We start from the raw sequence: 19,627 nt of genomic DNA, 5'->3' as shown, positions 1-19,627 counted from the left end.
TAGACCCAACATTATGTTTAGTGTTTGCTTGTGAGTTAGATATCAATCTTTTCTTAAGGAATCACATTTATAAGTCATTAAGAGAATTTGAGGTACCTTAGAGACACTCCTAATTTAGGCCTTTGGTATGCTGAAGACTCTTCATTTAGCTTGCATGCTTTCTCTGATGAAGATTTTGGAGGTTGCAAACTAGATAGAAAGAGCACCTCTGTTACTTGTCAATTCTTAGGCAATGTATTAATTTCATGGTTTTCAAAGAAACAAAATAGTGTTGCATTGTCCACCACCAAAGTAGAATACATTTCTACTAGTAGTTGTTGTGCTCAAGTTTTATGGATGAAACAACAACTTAAGGATTATGGAATTGGTATAGATTCTATTCTTATCAAGTGTGATAATACTAGTGCTATTTGTCTTATTAAAAATCTCATCCAACATTCTAGGACTAAACACATTGAAACAAGATATCATTTCACTAGAGATCATGTCCGAAGGAAATTATTCCCTAATAACCAAGTGTTAGGCTACTACTAAATTCCCTAATAACCATGAATGGGAAGATGAACCGTTACCTTAGTTGATGAAAAACCAAGCATTTGATCGAAAAATCGAAAAACCCGGAAGCTTGATACTGGAGAAAACTTTGGTGTTTTTGGGTGTTTTTCTTAACTTCTATAGAGGTTTATGGCTTGGGTGATGGTAGAAATCACTAGGGTAGAAATTTAAGAAAGAAAATTGAATGGGAGGATTTGGAGAAGCTTTGGATGACAAACACAAATAAAGGGGGAAGGTTTATATGTGACTTTGCTATAGGTGGGGAAAGAAAGAGGTTGAATTTAAAATTTTGGTTTAATTGCCTCTTAAAAACTCATAATTTTGACCTTTTTACAAATCAATCCTTATTTCAGAATTAAATATCTTTTAAACACCTTTCTCAAAAATTGACTTAATTTTCTAAAAACCATAGACAAAAACATTACTAATATACCATGTCGCAAAAATTTAGAACATTCTAAGGCTAAAATTCTTGAAATACCCCTAAAACTCTTAAGCTCTATTTTGGGGTGTTACATTCAGCAAACACTACATGACTTAAAAAGATAACCTCCTTAAGCCAGAACTCACACTTGCTAAATTTAGGAAAGATTTTCTTCTCTTGAAAAATCTGTAGAACAACCCTCAAATGCTCATCATGTTCAAATTTAGTCTTGGAGTAGATTAAGAGATTTTTGGTAAAGACAACGAAAAACTGATCGATATATGGTTGGAAAACACGAGTCATCATATCCATGAATGCAGCCAGAGGATTCGAAAGACCGAACGACATTACTAAGAACTCGTAATAACCATATCAAGTCCTAAAAGTAGTCTTAGGCACATCTGAATCCTTCACCTTAAGCTGATAGTATCCTAATTCCTAGCAAAAGATCAAACAAATCATCGATTTTAGGCAGTGGGTACTTACTTTTGATGGTCAACTTATGTAATTGTGTATAATCAATACATGTAACAGCCTGATTTTTAGTCTAGTTGGAACAGTGGTTTCAGGATCACAAATCTGACGTAGAAAAATTTATTTTATTATATTTTTATGGTCTACAATTTTATGGAATGATTTCGTGAAAATTTTGTTCGCAAATTTTGACGTTTGGGCACTAAATTTGATCAAAAGGGCTAAATTGTAAAAAGTGCAAAAGTTAAGTTCTACATGCTAGAGGTGTCTAATTGCTATGAAATTTTAAATTGGAGGTCCTTAAATGGTAATTAGACCATTGGTTAAGTTGATGGACAAAAATCGACATGGTTAGGTATGTTTTTAAAGTTTTTCATTAAGGGCATTTTGGTAATTAAAATGAATTAAAAAGCAAATTGAAAGCCAAATGTTGTCCATCTTCTACCCCATGGCCAAATTTCACAAGGAGAAACTATAGCTAGGGTTTTTCAAGCTTCCAAGCTCAATTGTAAGTTCGTTCTAGCCCTGTTTTTAATGATTTTTATGTTTTTAAAATCCTCGTAACAAGTTCTATCTATTTCTACCACTAATTTAAGACATAATCAAAGTCCAAAATTTTACCCATGATGTATATTTGTGTATTGTGATGTTTAATGGTAGATTATACAAGTTTGATGCTAGATAAATGACTTTTGCTAAGTGATTTTCGATGAAAATGCCTAAAAGGACCTATTTGTAAAAGTTATAAAATAAGTAGTAAAAGTGTGATTTAATAAAAATGTGGGCTGATATGAGTACATTAAAGATTCGACTAGGATTGGTTAATGAAGAAATTTGATGAAAATATTTTTACGAGCCTAGAGACTAAAATGTAAAAATGTGAAATTTTAGGGGCATAAATGTAAATTTTACCATAATGTGATTTTGGGCTGATTTGAATATTTTAATGACTAAATAAGTTGAACATGATATTATAGACCAAGAAAAACAAGGTTCAGACTTAGAATGGGGGAAAAACGAGTATTTGACGGTTAGGTCATTTTTGCCATTTTTATGTCAAGGTAAGTCCGTATGTTTAATAAGCATTAAATTATATATGTATAATTGCTTAATTGATATGATTGTGGTAAATGCTATATTATTGAAATAAAATGTGAATGTTATTGAGTACAACACTACAGAAATGACCGATAGAGGTTCGATATAGTGAGAGTCTCGGTTGAACCTTAAGAATAGATAGGATACAAATGTCATGACATTAGGGTTACTAAGTCTATGTGTAAGACCATATCTGGGATATGGCATCAATATGAGACTTCGTGTAAGACCATATTTAGGATATGGCATCGATAAGAGATTTCGTGTAAGACCATAGTTGGGCTATTGGCATCGATACGAGATTACATGTAAGACCATATCTAGGATATGACATTGGTATGGTACCGAGTGTACGAGATTCCCGAGTATCCTTTAGTATTCCAAGTGGTTCTATGGGAAATTCAACGGGTATGTCAAAGAAGAGAAAAAGTGTGTAAGTATTATGAATTGGTACATGTATGTACGTAAAGTCTACATGCATTGACTTCATGAAATTGTGAATTCATGATTTCCACGAGAATGACTTTTGTGAAAATTTGGTGATTATTGGTCTATACTTGTGATGTATGAAATTCATGATAAATTCGGTTGAAAATCATGTGATTGGATTTTGGGCCAAATTGAGTTATTATATAACATGTTTTATTCGCACGAATTGTGATTTATTGGATATGAGAAAAAGGAAAAGATTGCCATAATTGCCTATTATCGTGGTTATGAAAGTACAAAAAGATAAAAGTTTAGGTAATTGAAAGATATTAAGATATGCTTGGAAATATGAGTACACATAATTTAATGTGCATGTTTACTATGAGGTTTGTAATGGCATGTTAATTGCTCTGATATGTCACGAAAGAGAGATTATGGTTGTTAGGCTAATGCCAAGATATGTTAAATTATGCTTATAAGATAATAGAGTAAATATCGTGATTGAATAAAATTATAACTATGAGATTTATAGCAATTAGTAATATTTTGTGTTTAAATTATTGAACTTGATAAATGCGTAATAAGAGTTGCTTATTATTTTCATGCGGACTTACTAAGCTATATAGCTTACCCCCTTATTTTCCCATATCTTATAGTGTTATTAAGCTAGCTCGGGTTGGAGATTGTTGGAGGTCCTATCACGCTATCAAGCTATCATATTGGGTATTGATGAATTCAAGTATTTAGAGTTTATGGCATGTATATGGACTTGGTCATTTTGTTATATGTGTCATATGATTTTAGCTAATGTATTGGCTTGTAAGGGTCAAAGGCTTGTTTTATATTTTGCCATGTAAATTAGCTCATTTGGCTAACATGGTTGTAAGCCTAAATATATTCATATATATGTCAATGTCTATGGTGATATGATCATGGTATGCTTGATGATTGTGAAATGTTTGGTAATGTGGCCCATTGATGAGATGAGGAATTTGTGTACAATAAGGTAACTAAAAGTAATTAAATGAAACCTAATGAAGGTGAAATTGACATGAATGATTTATGGCATGATAAATGTTATGTGTATGATAGATGTTGATATTGTATTGGTTTGTGAATGGTTCATGTTTCATTTTGTATATAGCCTTGGAAGTTGGCTAATGCTGGTTATGAGTATATTTGTATTAATGTCATTTGTGAATGTGGAAACTAGCATAATTTGATGTGGAAAGCTTGATGTTTTAAGCATGTTTGAAAATGGTATGAGAATGACATGTTATTGTCTTGGATGTGATTATTTGGTCGCTCTTACATGCTTGAATTTGTGCCATGAGATGTTGTGTAGACATGTGCAAGTGAGGGTGGCAAAATGACTTGGTAAATAGCCTTGTTTTTGTCCACATTGGTAGGCACATGGGCGTGTGTCTAGGCCGTGTGTGACACACGGTCAGCCTTATGGGCGTGTGATCCGGCCGTGTCCTTTGCACCTTAATTTTTGCAAAAAGAATGCTCAGTATCGAGCACACGGGCAGAGACACGGGCGTGTGTCTCAGCCATGTGAAGGACACAGCTTTCGGACGCTGGCGTATGTCTTGGCCGTGTGACTTCAATTTTCTCTTGGGGGACAAACAGAGAGTTACATGGGTTAGGGGCACGGGATTGTGTGACCACGCGGCCTGCCCACACGAACATGTCCCTAGCCACACAGGCTTGTGACTCCTGTTTTAGCAAAAAAATTTTAAGTGTTGTACAATTTTCTAAAGTTCTTAGTTTAGTCCCAAACCACTCCTAAAGCATGTTTTGGGCCTCGTAGGCTTGTTTTAGGGATGACATGAATGTGTATGAAAAGTTTTAAATTTGGATGGAAATTTACGTTTTGGTTTTGTATGTTTGCTTGTGTTTATGTCCGGTAATGCCTCGTACCCTGTTCTGGTGTTGAATACGGGTAAGGGGTGTTACATTTAGTAGTATCAGAGCTACGGTTTAGTCGATTTTCAAACGAACCTAGAATGTGTGAAAGTCTAGCTATACATACGATATAGAACCTGTGATAGTGTGATATCTCCCGACTGATTAAATTATTTTGTTGAGACAGAGATGCTTTCCAACCGAGCTACTTTCAAAAATGCTAAAAGTGATACTAAGATGTTTGAAAATGTGTTGTGATGAGTCAAAACTTGGACAGGTATGAATAAGAGTTCATATAAGTATGTGATGATGTACAAAATGAAAAAACCATAAGTTGAGAAATATGGGTAAAATGTCATTGTTTTGGTTGAACGTTGTGTTTCGATGGATTATGATGATTTTATGAAGCGAAATGAAAGTTTATATTGTGATAAACTCATCCATGTTTGTTTGGCATTCACATGATGTTATGTGCCTGACTTGTTTGATTAAGTGAATGCGATAAGTAAACTTACTCAAAATTTATAGAATGTATGTATAAGTGCATTTTTTTGAATAAGATGATCAAAATGTATGTGTAACATAAATACGTAAGTTAAATTTGCCTGAAATAAATTGTATAAGTGAGATGATATTATGATGATGATAAATGTTAAGTCACATGTGTGCATATATGAGAGTCGAGTTAGAGGCTTTACGACCTCACCCCTTACCAATGTGGTATTTTTTAATGAAATTTTACGAGATTTATGTTGAATGAGCTTACAAGTGAGAGACTAAAGAGTTCAGTAATGAAATAACTAAGAATGTGGTTAGATTTAAGAATAGTTTGGTAAGTGAATACAGTTTTGGAAAAGATGTCAGGTTGTTCTAAAGATCATTCAGATTGCGCAATGTCACGGTTAAAGAAAAAGTTAATCTTGGCTAATCAACTCATTCATGTATGATGTCTAAAGTATGTATTGCTGGAATTTCTTCTGGATTGATTTTCGTTAGTGAATGGAATAATACGAGATTAGTGATGACATAATTAGTCAGAGAAATGATATTTGAATCGTAAAAATGTCTGAGTGTAATAGTTGTAATTGAATAGATTATGTTGATCTCTCCTAGGTATTTTATATATTCATCTATCCTCAGAGATATATGTGATTGTCCATTTTTTGATGAAATTCTTATCGTGTGAGAATGCTAGCTGATTATAATGTTAGATGAAAGCACTGTTGCTCTGGTTGGTTGATGATCAGCATATCTTATCTCTCTCTTTTTGGGGTTCTATTCTATTATGTTTGGGATAAAAGTTGATGGTAAAAAATTCATGTGAGGCTATTCTTTTATTTCTACTGTATGTTGTTTTGTTTTATATATATATTTGGAAAATATATTACCTCTGTTACAATTGATTCCAGACATGTAAGCATTGTTTTTCTCCTGGTTTTCTCTGAGGAATCATCAAGATCGTTATTATTTTCTTATGATTATGTTTTCAGACTTCCAGTATGGTATTGCATCTTGGATTTCTTTATCTCAGTTTTCTTATCATCCTTATTTCATAAATTATCAATCATGGCTCATCTTTAAAGTGTGTTCTTTGACTTGAGATAACTATGTCTATTATGGATGCATTTCTGGTTCTATCATAGAAACATGGTGATTTTGGTATCAGGATTTCTCTAATTCTCGTGAAAGGAATTAACATCGGCAAAGGTATAAACAGTGGAAGCTCAAGCTCAAATTGTACGATGGCTTTCTTTTTCTTAGGTAAGTTTGATTAAGGTCAATGAGTTCAATTAGGATATTTTGTTTTCTTGAGCTAATGCAATTGTAAGGATATTTGATTAGCATGTTATGGGAATTATAAAAGAGTGTATGATTGAGTTGTTTAACAACATGATTAAAGGTATATTTTGATATGTTATTATTTGATGGTTGAGATCAACTCAATTGTTTTTATCTGACCGAGTTAGTCAGTTGAAAGGTAACTTGAGTTATATGCATTTAAGTTTATCCTCAAGTAAGCAAATAAACTCTTGTACATTCTTGCGTGAATAGACAGACAGTATGAAGGAAGAATTCATATTTTAGAAAGTATGATACAGAGATATATCTATTAGATTTGTTCTAATTGAATGATGTTGTTATGAGTTAAAGCTGTTCGATTGATAAAGTTATCAAATTTGTGAAAGTTTAAATTGTCTATTGTGTAACACCCCAAATCCGACCTGGACATCATGGCCGAATCTGGCGATGTCACATTGAAGTGTTTTTCGTAAAGTGTGAAATCGTTTGGCAAGCCCAATGTTTATTTAGCCTCATTGTGTGAACTAGAACATGATTTTTAAAATTTGTGTCACTATAAAAAAAGTATTTAGTTTAAAACTTATTAATTCAAAAATCTCGTTTACCGCGGAAGCTTTTGAACGGTTTTGCGTATTCGTAGTATTTTGGTAAATCATACATATCTTTTGAAAACCCGCATCCTACGACTAGCAGATATAAATAAAAAATAAATAAAACCCAAAAATTAAAAATTATAGCGCCCTTATTACATAATGAAACCCAAAATAAAATCTTAATTATAATATTAAAAGAAACTTCGTTGAGTGGCCACCTTTGAGTCCTCCGTCGCCTCGATCCGTTTAAGCTTGGGGATTTCTTGCACAGTTAACAGATAGGTGAGTTTTCGAAAACTCAGTGTGTGAAATCCCAGAAAAGCATACAATTAGAGTAAACACAATTTGGGCCTAAGCCCTCAGTTTCAGTTAGGGGCCTTAACCCCTCTTTCAGTAGCAGTAACAGTTTGGGCCTGAGCCCATTTCAGTATCAGTGGTAGTCTGGGCCTTAGCCCATGTCAGTACAGTATACGAACACAGAATCCTAACTAATCCATTCGCTACACAGCATCTCTGTACTAGCCCTACGCACCATGTGGGGATAAAATCGACCCACCCAACCCTACACACCAAGTCATACCGATTACGGCACTAAAATAGTATTTGCAGAGAGCTGCCAGTAATAGGCTTGTAGCCTTTCAGTACACTTCCTCCAAAATCATAAATCCCACCCCAAGCAATGCAACATGATATAAATGTACATACAGTAAAAATGGCATGCTTAAACAGTCATCTTACCAAAAATAAGGGTCCAGGTACACTTACCGGCCCAACAGTAGGTCCACAGTCCTCTTGGGTGACCTGTGCAACTTTAACAGTTAACTGATGATAATTGGTCCACGGCCCATATTGCGGGCCCATGTGTACCCACATGTTCGTATGGCCCACATAGCCCAAATTGGCCTTAGCCTTGTGATTTACACAGCCTAGCACAATAGTAACCACACTTTTATGTGATTGATTCCGTGTGAGGCCCACAGTCCTATTGGGCCTACATGGACTAGTTCGGCCCAAAATAGCCCAATACCAATTCGGCCCATGAAAACGTTCATGGCCATCTCGTCGACCACATGACCATGTTTTGTCACACGGCCTACCACACGGGTGCCCACACACCTGTATAGTGTCAACCCACTTTTCCAGCTTTTCAGCCTTTCGGCTTTTCTGCGTTTCAGCGTTTACAGTTTCACATCCAATGGCAGTGTTACACACACCTGTTGATGAGAGGATGCCAATATTTACGTACTCCAACCTAAATCCAATTATGACCTAATGTCAGCGTTTAATCACTAGGGTTAGCCACCCTCTTATTAACACTAAATCCCTAATAGTACATATCACTTACCTTGGTTAAGTGAGTAGGGTTTAATCCTCCCTTAACCAGTAATCGCCTACTTCTTGGCAATGATCTACATTAAAACCTAAATTTGTTAAATAACAACCTAAATGAAAACCACTTGAACCAAGTGAACCAGTTACTGAAATGTAGAACTACAAGTGGAGGGTAGTAGTAATCAGCCCACAGACAAAACACCCTAAACCGAGGCACAAGATAGTTCAGTCACCCCTGACAGTACCCGATAGAAAATAGCCAATGTTAGAGGGGAAGAGAAGAACTATTAACACGGAACAAAGAGAACAACACCTGCACTTCAACTTGAAATGGGGTATTCGTCTAACCCCAAACAATGAATAGAGAAGAAAGTTGAAGAAGGACGTGATGAGGGGAAAAGAGAAGTCTAGAGTACTTACCCCTAACACCAAGACACAAGAGGTGGAGAGATGAATAGAGTGGTGAGGTGTTCAGCAACTAGAGAAAAGAAAGGATGTTCGACACAAGCAATGATAGAGGCAAACCAAAAGAAAATTGAAAAAGTAGAGGGATAAGAAGAGAGGGAACCTATTCGGCCAAAAGTAACACAGTGCAACGTCGAATCCGAAAGTGATGAGTAGAGGGAAGGAGAAGGGGACAATCAGCCTAAAGACCTCAGCTAACCTTTTGAAAGAATTTACAAAGGAAGAAAGGACGAGAAGCAGTAATCGGTCATCCAAAAAACTAAGGAAAAAGAGCAAACCCGAAATGAACTCAATTGCGCAAAAACCCGAAGAAAGGAAACAAAGCACTCCCCAAGGCAAAATTCGACAACCAGAGGAAAAGAACCAAAAATCAATATCAATCCTACACTGACTGCCAAAGCCAAACTTTTCCAAAATTGAGAATCCTAATTCGGCACACCTCTTTTTCCACCCCTTTCAAACTCTTAAAATTCCTCCCCTTAACACTCTCAAAATCTCTCAACATTATCTTACCTAACCACATCTTCAACAGCCAAATTTTGCTCAAAAAGAATCCCTAATTTCGTTCAGCCTTCCACACATTAATCACCTCCCCCAATATCCCTACACAACTGAAATACTAAGTGCCAGAGTTCAAACCCGGCAAGACTCTTCTCCAAATTTGAACTTGCTTGATTTTCTCCTTAGTTTCCTCCCATCATCTCTTCAATTTCAGCTAACAACAACCCCATTAAAATTTGTTCAAACTCTTGGTGTTTCGGTCAAACACAACTCCCTCCCATGACCACTAGCAAAAATAATCCCCATATGCACAAGCAGGGATTCAAACCTCAGACCACTAGCACACTCCACACGCCACTATCCACTAGACCAACAGGCCCATTCTGCCATGTTTTTGCCAAAATAAACTTATAACCCTACTGGCCAAAGATAGGGGTTTTATCCTCAAAAACCAAAATTTTTGTGGAAGCCAAAGCTTGAACCCATGACTTCCCAGACACTTCCAGAGCACACAACCACTAAGCCAAACACTCAATTATGTCACTTCCTTGTACAATAAAATATTTATGAGCAGCTTCCAAACTGTACCCCTGCTCAAAACCTAATACTTTTAGGCCCCAAATTCAGGGCGTTACATGTTGGATGCTAGCAAACTTGAAAACAGTTGAAGGTGTTATTAACCGAAGTACTAGTTTTGGATTCTATTTGAATTGAGTAAAGAATTCGTGATTTTTTAGTAATGCATTAACGAATAGATTGGAATGTGTTTTAATATAAGAATGTGAAGTGACAGTTTATGCTTTCTGATGATTAAAATCTCATTAAAAGAATTGTTAGATGAGCGAATTAGAGTCGGCCACTCGTATGTCTATGTTGAGGAATTGATGACATTGTTGTTCGATGAAAAATGTCATGTGATTCTTGATTCCAAGAGTATAAAGTATCTAATGTTATAGAAAAATATGAAAATTAAAACAACGTTGATGGCTTAAACTATTGAAAGATAGTGAATAGTTAATGATTAACCTTTGGGGAAGTAGTTATAGTTGTAGATGCTTGAATGGAAAGCCTTTGTTCATTTTGTGGGTGTTGGTTTCATGATTAATCTTATTTGATGGAAGTCTGAATTTAGCTAAATTAAAAAAAAAAGCTAAAGCGATGTTTTCTTTGCAAGATTTAGAACCTCAGAAATGTGATAGTGAGTGGTAACTAAATGAGTATAGTGTGAGACGACTTTTGATTTTGATTTCTGTTATTATTACTCTGAGATAGAATTCGTGCAGTGAATTATCTAGAGCTTATACAAAAAATGTTGTACGAGACTTAGTAGTAGCTCGTTTGTTCTTTCAGAGAGTAATTCAGATCTTTGACGATATGTTCCAACACTGTGTTTCAGAGTTCAGAGATGATTGGAAAGAGGTAAACGAGGCAGAATTGATTTGTGATTATGAGGAAAAAGATGAAAGTTATTCATGAAAGTTGAAAGCAACTTCAGACTGATGATAGAGTGTTTCTGAAAGTATTGCCCTCGAAGAGGACTCTTGGTTGAGGTAGAGGAAACTATGAGAACAATATCCAAATCTCTTTTCTGGTAAGATTTTTGGGGACGAAAATCCCTAAAGGGGGAGATTGTAATAGCCCGATTTTGGGTCTAGTCCCGAACCACTCCTAAAGCATGTTTTGGGCCTCGAAGGCTTGTTTCAGGGACGATATGAATGTATATGAAAAATTTTAAATTTGGATGGAAATTTACATTTTAGTTTTGTATGTTTGCTTGTGTTTACGTCAGATAATGCCTCGTACCCTGTTTCGGCGTTGAATATGGGTAACGAGTGTTACAATACACATTTTCATAGAACCATCCTTCTTCTTGACAAACAATACCGATGCTCCTCATGGTGAAACACTTGGTCGAATGAATCCACAATCCAGAAGTTCTTGAAGTTGGATCTTGAGTTCCTTAAGCTCTTTTGGTGCCATGCGATTGGGTGCATTGGACACCGGTGTTGTACCAGGAAACAGTTCAATTACAAATTCAACTTCACATTCAGTAGGTATCCCAGGAAACTCCTTCAGAAAAGCATCCAGAAATTCCTTTACGGTGTGAATGCTGCTCAAAGCAGAGCTACTAACATTGGTATCTAGTAAATAAGCAAGATATGCCTCACATCCTTTCCTAACCATCCTTTCAGCAACAATAATGTAGATTACATTTGACAAGTAATCTCTATGCTCCTCTTCAAACACAATTTCCTTCCCACTAGTTGTCTTTAGTGAAACCCTATTTGAAGCACAATCTAGACTAACTTGGTGTTCGACCAACCAGTCCATTCCCAAAATTAAGTCAAATTCATTAAATGAGAATTCCATCAAATCGATTGGAAACGTTTCACCTTGGACTTCTAGCGGACATTGTCTATAAATTTTATTCACCAGAAGATTGCCCTAGAGGACAAACCACAGAAAAAACACTAACAGTTTCTTCTACTATAATTCCCAATTTATTAGACATAGAGTAGGCAACGTATGAATGAGTAGAACCTATATCTATCAAGGCCAAGTACTGTGCATAATTAATTGTAAAAGTACCTGTGATGACATCTACTGCATCACAATCCTCTCTGCACCTCACTACATAAACCAAAGTAGGTTGTCTTGGTTCAGTGCGATTTGTACCCTGATCCGATGCTCTTTACCCTGAATTACTAGTTCTGTTATTACCTCGTCCCCCTTGATTTTGATTCTAATTTTGGTTGCAATGCTTGCCTCTATTCTTTCACACGTGGATAGTCCATAATCTAATACTCCAAAGATGCAAATCTCAAACATGTTCCTAAATTTCTCCAAGATTCTCCTTGGTGATGTTTCCCGCAGTGAGCACATTCTTCATTCTTGTTTCTAGTACCATTTGCAACTGAGTTCTATCGTGGTATATTATCCTTAACTCTCTTTGCAAGACGCGAGTTAGAACTACCTGAGGTAAATTCTCTTTTAACCAGAGTTTTGATCTTATTATCTCTTCCCTCACGTTCAACTCCTTTCACCTCTTCCAAAATTTTAACCTTCTCAACCAAGGTCTCAAAAACTCTCTCTAGCAGTATAACAACTTGGACTTTCAAATTGTATACCGTAACTTATTCTTGAACCTTACACGCTTACCTTACTCAGAAGCTACCATCCCTTGTGCATAACAACTCAATCTCAAGAATTCTACCTCATTTTCAGACACTGTCTTATCCCCCTATTTTAGCTTGATGAAATCAAGCCTACGAGCTTTAACAAATCTTGCGCCTATGTATTTCTTTTGAAATGCATTTTGAAAATATTCCCAAGTTATCCTCTCAATTTGAGTACCTCGAACAATAGATTGCGACCGGCAGTAGGCCTCATCCCTAAGAAGCGACACCATACCTTTCATTTTCTATTCTGGGTACATTCCTAATCATCTAAATTCTTTTTGTAGCTACCATCCAATACTTAGCCACTGTAGGAGTCGTCCCAGCAACTCCCTTAAACACATCGACTCCATTAGATTGAAGCCTCTCTGTTATAGATTTATGACCTCCATTATCAGTTTGGCTTCCAACAACTCACTATAACACTCTCAATAGAGCTTGTGATACAGCACCATCAATAGGACCAAGATTAACTTCCTCAATAACTAATTCTTTAGGCTCTTGACTCACATTATCCACAACGGGATAATTCTCATTAGGATTAACACCAACGTTCAGTGTAAGCACTTGAGCAGTAGATGACTCATCCTGAGCTGCACGACGACGTGCACCACGTGTTCGTACTCCACGATTATTCATTCTACCTAATGTTTTATGAAAGTCTTTAGTTTCAAAGATATTCTTAATTACTAAAACATATTTAAAATCTTATGATCAAGTATTTTATAGCATAAGTTTTCAATCTAAATCTCATTAAGTATATCATCTAAAGAGAATCAATATCGGAGTATCAGATTATTGGAAGTTTAATTTTTTAAAATTTTAATGGCAAAATATTTTTAAAATACTCTTCAAAACATGCATGCAAACCCAATTAAAATTTCACAATCTAAGTTTTGAATTCGACTCTGATACTACTAAATGTAACCCACCAAACTTGGTCTAGACATTACAGCCAAATTTCGAAAGAGACATTAAAACCGTTGAAAACAATTACTTGTTAAAAACAAATAGGTTTCGGTTGTTTCTACGAAAACTTTAAAATTTAAATACTAAGTAGATTAGTTTTGGAAAAACTCTTATTAAAACTCACATATTTGAAAAGTTCATTGTTTTATCGAGATATCATCTTAATTCATTAAAATAAAGAATTTGCAATATTTTAAGTATTTCTTAAACATGATTTTGGTAAAAATTGTAACACCCCGAACCCAAGGCCGTCGCCGGAGTCGAACACGAGGTGTTAACAGACTTCAACCCACTTAAAAAAAAAATTTTCCAGACAAGCTGCCAGTCTGCGTACTAGTCGCTAAAAAAATCATATCTCGAGTTCTGAAACTCGAAATCCAGTTCCGTAAATTTTCCCTGAAAATAGACTCATATTACCATCTACACATTTTTTTCTAGAATTTTTGGTCGGACCAATTAGTACAGTTTATTAGTCAAAGTCTCCCATATTACAGGGATCGACTACATTGACCTTTGTGCATTACGACTTGGATATCTCCCTGCACAGAGTTTCAACACTGATGCCGTTTGTTTCTATAGAAACTAGACTCAGAGAGGAATCTATAAATATATGGTATGACTCCTAATTATCTCTGGTTGATTTATAATGAATTTCCAAAGTCGGAACAGGGAATCCAGAAACCGTTCTGGCCCTGTCTCACGAGAACCTGAATATCTCTTAACCTACTGTCCATATGATCTTTTCATTGCTTCTATATGAAAATAGACTCATCGAGCTTCGAATACATAATTTATTCATCAATTAATTCCACTCCTACTATTTTTTAGTGATTTTTCAATCTCATGTCACTGCTGCTGCCAGCATCTGTTACGAAAGTAACTAGGTCCATTTCATGCCTACTCCTTGATCCAACTCAATCGAACATTCATGCCATTTTCGCATGCCTTAAAGTTTACATACTATAGTTCAAACACAACATAATAGCCTATACATGCCGAAATATTCTCCTAAGCCGACTAAGAAGAAAGTACCAAAACTTGCTATCCGGTGTGATGACTTCGATAACGGCCCGACCACGCAAAAAGAGATGTGTCCAAGAAACCTAGAATAGGTGACAAGGAAACACTGAGTGAGTTTATAACTCAGTAAGTCATAAGCTATGCACTACCATCCATCAATAACATTATCACAAGAGAAAACAAAATGGAACGAGGCTAATTACTCCATCCATTCCGAACCATACCATAGTTCCTCCGACCTATCGGTTTAATTTCATACCAATTTATGCATTCACAATCCACATACTCATCAATAGGATATTCGAGGCATTTTCATAAATCATTTTATTTTCGTTACAAACATACAACTAAACGGCCTTTCACCCATTCTACGATAAATTTCATGTACGTGACTTCAAGTATATTTGTCACATAGGTTCAAACTTACCAAGCTCAACACCAAGTATAGACATAGCACCTATTAGCCATGAACTCAAGACACTTACCCGATCCGCTGTCCGTGATCGACTCAATAGCGTCGCACACTTAGTGTCCATAATGATTCAAGAATATATATTAAGTCCGCACACTCAGTGCTATATAATCAACTCGCACACTTAGTGCTACATAATCAAACTCGCACACTTAGTGCTACATAGTCAACTCGCACACTTAGTGCTACATAGTCAAACTCGCACACTTAGTGCTACATAGTCAATTCGCACACTTAGTGCTACATAGTCAAACTCGCACACTTAGTGCTACATAGTCAATTCGCACACTTAGTGCTGCACAATTTAAACCCGCACACGTAGCGCCAATCTCGTGGTCATAAATGTTTATACTCGCACATTTAGTGCCGAGATCAACAACTCAATACATCTCACCTCTTTTCTTTTCATTCAACACTTTCATCATCACATACGTACATGCATATATATATTTATTCATTCCATTCAGCATCATTACATAAACGTTATGACCATTTGAATTAATACCAACTATATGCTTAATGACTTACCTCGTGTTGGGTAAGACGGTTCCAACTCGGCTACTCGATGACCTTTTCTTTGCCTTTGCTCGATTCACCTCCTTTAACTCCTTGAGCTTAATCAATAATTTAACTAGTTTAACCACCTTGCTAAATATTTACAATCCAATTTCACATGTATATGTATGTTAGTATATTCGGCTAATAACCTCATGCAACTATTAGTATATTCGGCTAATAACCTCATGCAACTACCATATCATCAAAAATCTAATCACACATGCACATGCATTAGGTAAGTTACCTTTACTAATTTTAAACCCAACATCACACAAGCTCTCAAGTGATGGCCGAATGCTTCTTTTGTTACCCAACTAATCATTCGACAATTTCATCCCCTTTACCACCCTTTTATGCCTAATTATCTAAATCAAGATAAGATCATCAACATGCCTAACCATAGCCGAATGTGCAACATTAATCTATCACCTCTATCTCTTAAATACTATCAAGTTCATTTACTTCTAATTTCTTAAGTTCAACATCTTAATGCCCATTATAGCCACTCCCATTATCTAAATTTAAAAATCGGCAACACCCACATTTTAACTATCTTAGCCGAATACTCCTCAACACTTAGACTAAAGTATGCACATTAACTTAATACAACTTTCATTATTCCTTTCACCCTCAAACATAATTTATAAATCTTGCCCTTCCTTCCATGTTTCGGTCAATTATTCAAATTACCTCATAACATGAACATTCTTTTCAACTAATCTAGCATGACTCATTCGGCCTTAACAAAGAACCACTTTTCATACAAGGACAAAAATAAATCAAATGAACCTCCCATTTAAACCCCATTCTATCTTCTACTTACTCAATAATACATGTTTCTTAGTTCATATTCATCTATAACCATTTCAAATCACATACTACAAAACATCATCAATTTGGCATATAAGAACATAACCAAAGGTTTCTTGCAACACAACTCAAAAATCAACACATGGGTCATGTTATGAGCATCAAAACAACTCAACTTCACAAAAAAAAATGCCAAAAGAACCACATGATATCATACCTTAATCTATAAACTCACTTGGCCGAATGTCCTAGCTTCCATTTTTCTTTTCTTTTCCTTATGGTTTCGGCAAGATGATAGAAAAGATGATGGAACTTTGTTTTTATCACCACTTACTAATATAAATTTATTATACATAATTCCCACCAAATATAAAAAAAAATGAAGACAAGGGAACACCATAATGCATGCGTATGTTGGCCGGCCATTCACATTCAAAAATGGTCTATTTGACATGCAAGTCCACTCTTTTTGGTACATGCACTAATAGACCATTTTAAATTGGACTATCATATTTTCACCATGTCTCAAATCGATCCCTATTAACAATTTCTCATGCAATTGGTAAAATTAGGGAATGAAACTTCCACATACTCATGTTCACACATAATAAGCATAGAATATAGCAATTAATTATTTTACGACTCGGTCTTGTGGTCCCGAAACCACTTTCCGACTAGGGTCACATTAGGGCTGTCACAAAAATCTTTCACAATAGACTTTTTAAAATACTAAGAAAATCATAAATTTATAGGTTTATTAAAAATTAAATAAAAATCATAATAATTTAAATAACAACAATTCAAAATATTAATAAGTTCATGAAACATGCATGCGTGGCAATTTTTAAATTTAAAAGTAAAAATAACCCATAAAAATTACAATGTCCAATGTCCAAAATAACAACCCAATTAGTTTATAAACCATTTATTAAAAATTCCATCCGAGAGTATAATAGCCTGTTTTTAATCAAATCAGAACAGTGGCTTCAGGACCACAAATCCGACGTCAAAATATTTATTATTATTATGTATACAGTATGATATAATAATTGTGTTAAAATTTCGTTAAGAAGTTTTATCGTTTGATTGGCCAATTTGATAAAAAGGACTAAATCGTGTAAAGTGAAAAGTTGGAGATCTATAAGCTAAAAGGGTTTATTTGTAACATCTTGATTTTCGAATTTATTCGCGGTTTTCAATATTTTGTAAAGACTTTAAAATTTTGTATTTGGATGTGAAATTAATATTTTGAGTAGGTAAATGGGCTTATAGAAGGCACATGTGTTGGCCAAAACCTGGTTGAAATTTTGAATTATTGGACTTAGGAGTTAGGGGTTCTAGCTAAGTGGCCCTTAAGTGGAGTGATGGGCAAATTGCATCACAAAAAGAGCCTTAGTAAAGTGGCAAGGGTGACGCCACTAGGCTCCTAAAAAGGTGGCGTGTGGAGCTTTGAGGGAGGCATGGGATCGATTCCCAGTGTTGACAAATAGATGCATTTATTTTTAAGTGCTGGAGGGGTAAGTGTTGGAGTCCAGGTGGATTCTGCTAAAGGAGAGTTTGGATCAGTCCAAACTCTTGGATTAAGGAGTGATAAGGGGAGAGATTTAAGGGATTGGGTGAGAGACTGGGAGTTGGCCGAATTTAGGGAATTGAAGAGGGAAAATTTGGCAGAGGGTTTAGGTTAATATTTCGGCACCTAGGGCTTTGTGAGGTGCCGTTTTCTTCTGCTCAGGCACCACAAGGGTTTTCTTTTTCTCTCTTTTCCTCTCTAGCCAAAAATTTCACCTATCCTATTCTTCTTTCTCTACTTCCTTCTCCAAAGCCGTCCATCAAACCTGCTATTCATCAGCACCTTTGCCGAAGTCGCAAAAGCCGAAATCCTGTGATCACTGCTTGTGTCGATTTCTGCAAAGTCAGGTCCTTCTATGTTCTTTTGTTTTTATTAAATCTACGATTATCTTTTCTTAATCCTAGATACCTGATGGCAATTCTACTTCAAGGTCATAGCCTCATATCGTCATCTCCTTCACCACCCAAAAGCCGAAAGTACCATTAGTTTAGGGGCTTATAGCCGAAACTTCTTCAGCCCTTGGATTCAGGTTTTACCATTGTTCTAAGGATAAATCTACATCTAATTGTGTGGAAATCAAGTAGGAGTAAGGGGTAAGTACTTATCATCTCAGATTTGTTCTTATTTTACGATGTTAGGAAAAGCCGAAGTCCCTAAAAATTAGGGAGGCTGTCGATTTGAGCATAAGGCTTTAAGGGTTTGTAACTGATGTTTTCTTTAGGTGATTAGAGTCTTCTTAAGCGTTGGATCAAAAGCGTGAATCATTGGAACAATCGGATTCGGAGCTAGCTATCGATTTTGGCAAAAAGGTAAGGGTTCAAAGGCTTTTTAGGAACATGGTTCGACTTTGGTTGAGCAAGTTTTGGGTTTAGTGATTACGGTTTGTAAATAAGAACTGTACTAATCAGTTGTAGGACATCGAAAGGGATCTCGGTAGCAGTCGTCGCGAATCAGGTGTGTATCGAACACCCTTTCTTAGTTCAATTCGGCAAAAGCCGAAATGCCAAAATTTTGGCATTTCATGGGCTTGTGAGTATGCAAATGCTCTCAAGACGTAGAGTAATTGTTAGATCTAGCACCGCAAGGTGGTAAGTAAGTTTGTGTGACGTCTTAACGTACTTTGGAAAAGGAGGGCCTCGATGGGCCAAAATTGGGCCCAATGGGCTTACGGACCAATCTGGGTAAGAGATGGGCAAAGTAGCCTGTTAGTTAGATGGTGGAACCAAATTGCATAAAACTGCTAAAAATTACTGAAATAGCTTGTGTAGTTGCGTAAGTACAAAATTACCCCTAAAGAGCATAATTACCGAAATACCCCTAGGGTTTAAATTAGCTAAACTGCATGATTGATTAATACTGTATAGTACATGATATGCTTTATTAATATCTGTTGCATGGGATTGGGGTATTGATGGAGGAAGTATTGAAAGTGGTTCATCCACGTACTGGAGGCTTTGCCTCAACTTACTGATA

General features: G+C 35.8%; 1 protein-coding gene across 1 annotated transcript; it reads right to left on the bottom strand.

Annotated features, from left to right (window-relative positions):
- Positions 1–11,472: 11,472 nt before the first annotated feature.
- On the bottom strand, positions 11,473–13,394 carry LOC107952427 (uncharacterized). The gene is made up of 3 exons (XM_016887705.1): positions 13,208–13,394; positions 13,047–13,123; positions 11,473–12,024 (listed from the first exon to the last, which is right to left on the bottom strand). Exons 1-3 carry the CDS (start codon positions 13,392–13,394, stop codon positions 11,473–11,475), a joined length of 816 nt encoding a protein of 271 aa, XP_016743194.1.
- Between the last annotated feature and the right edge of the window lie 6,233 nt (positions 13,395–19,627).

Source organism: Gossypium hirsutum, chromosome A08 (assembly GCF_007990345.1).
Source record: "Gossypium hirsutum isolate 1008001.06 chromosome A08, Gossypium_hirsutum_v2.1, whole genome shotgun sequence".
NCBI lineage: Eukaryota > Viridiplantae > Streptophyta > Magnoliopsida > Malvales > Malvaceae > Gossypium > Gossypium hirsutum.
The sequence above is the reverse complement of the archived record's forward strand: the minus strand, read 5'-3'. Positions and strand labels throughout refer to the sequence as shown.

Bases quoted from the DNA above. Each gene is read 5' to 3' on its own strand.
- LOC107952427 (XM_016887705.1), bottom strand. From the start codon at position 13,394: ATGAATAATCGTGGAGTACGAACACGTGGTGCACGTCGTCGTGCAGCT. The intron at 13,124-13,207 runs GTGCTGTATCAC...AATCTATAACAG, and splicing joins TAATCTTGGTCCTATTGATG to AGAGGCTTCAATCTAATGGA. The intron at 12,025-13,046 runs GTAGCTACAAAA...TTTGTCCTCTAG, and splicing joins CAGTGGCTAAGTATTGGATG to GGCAATCTTCTGGTGAATAA.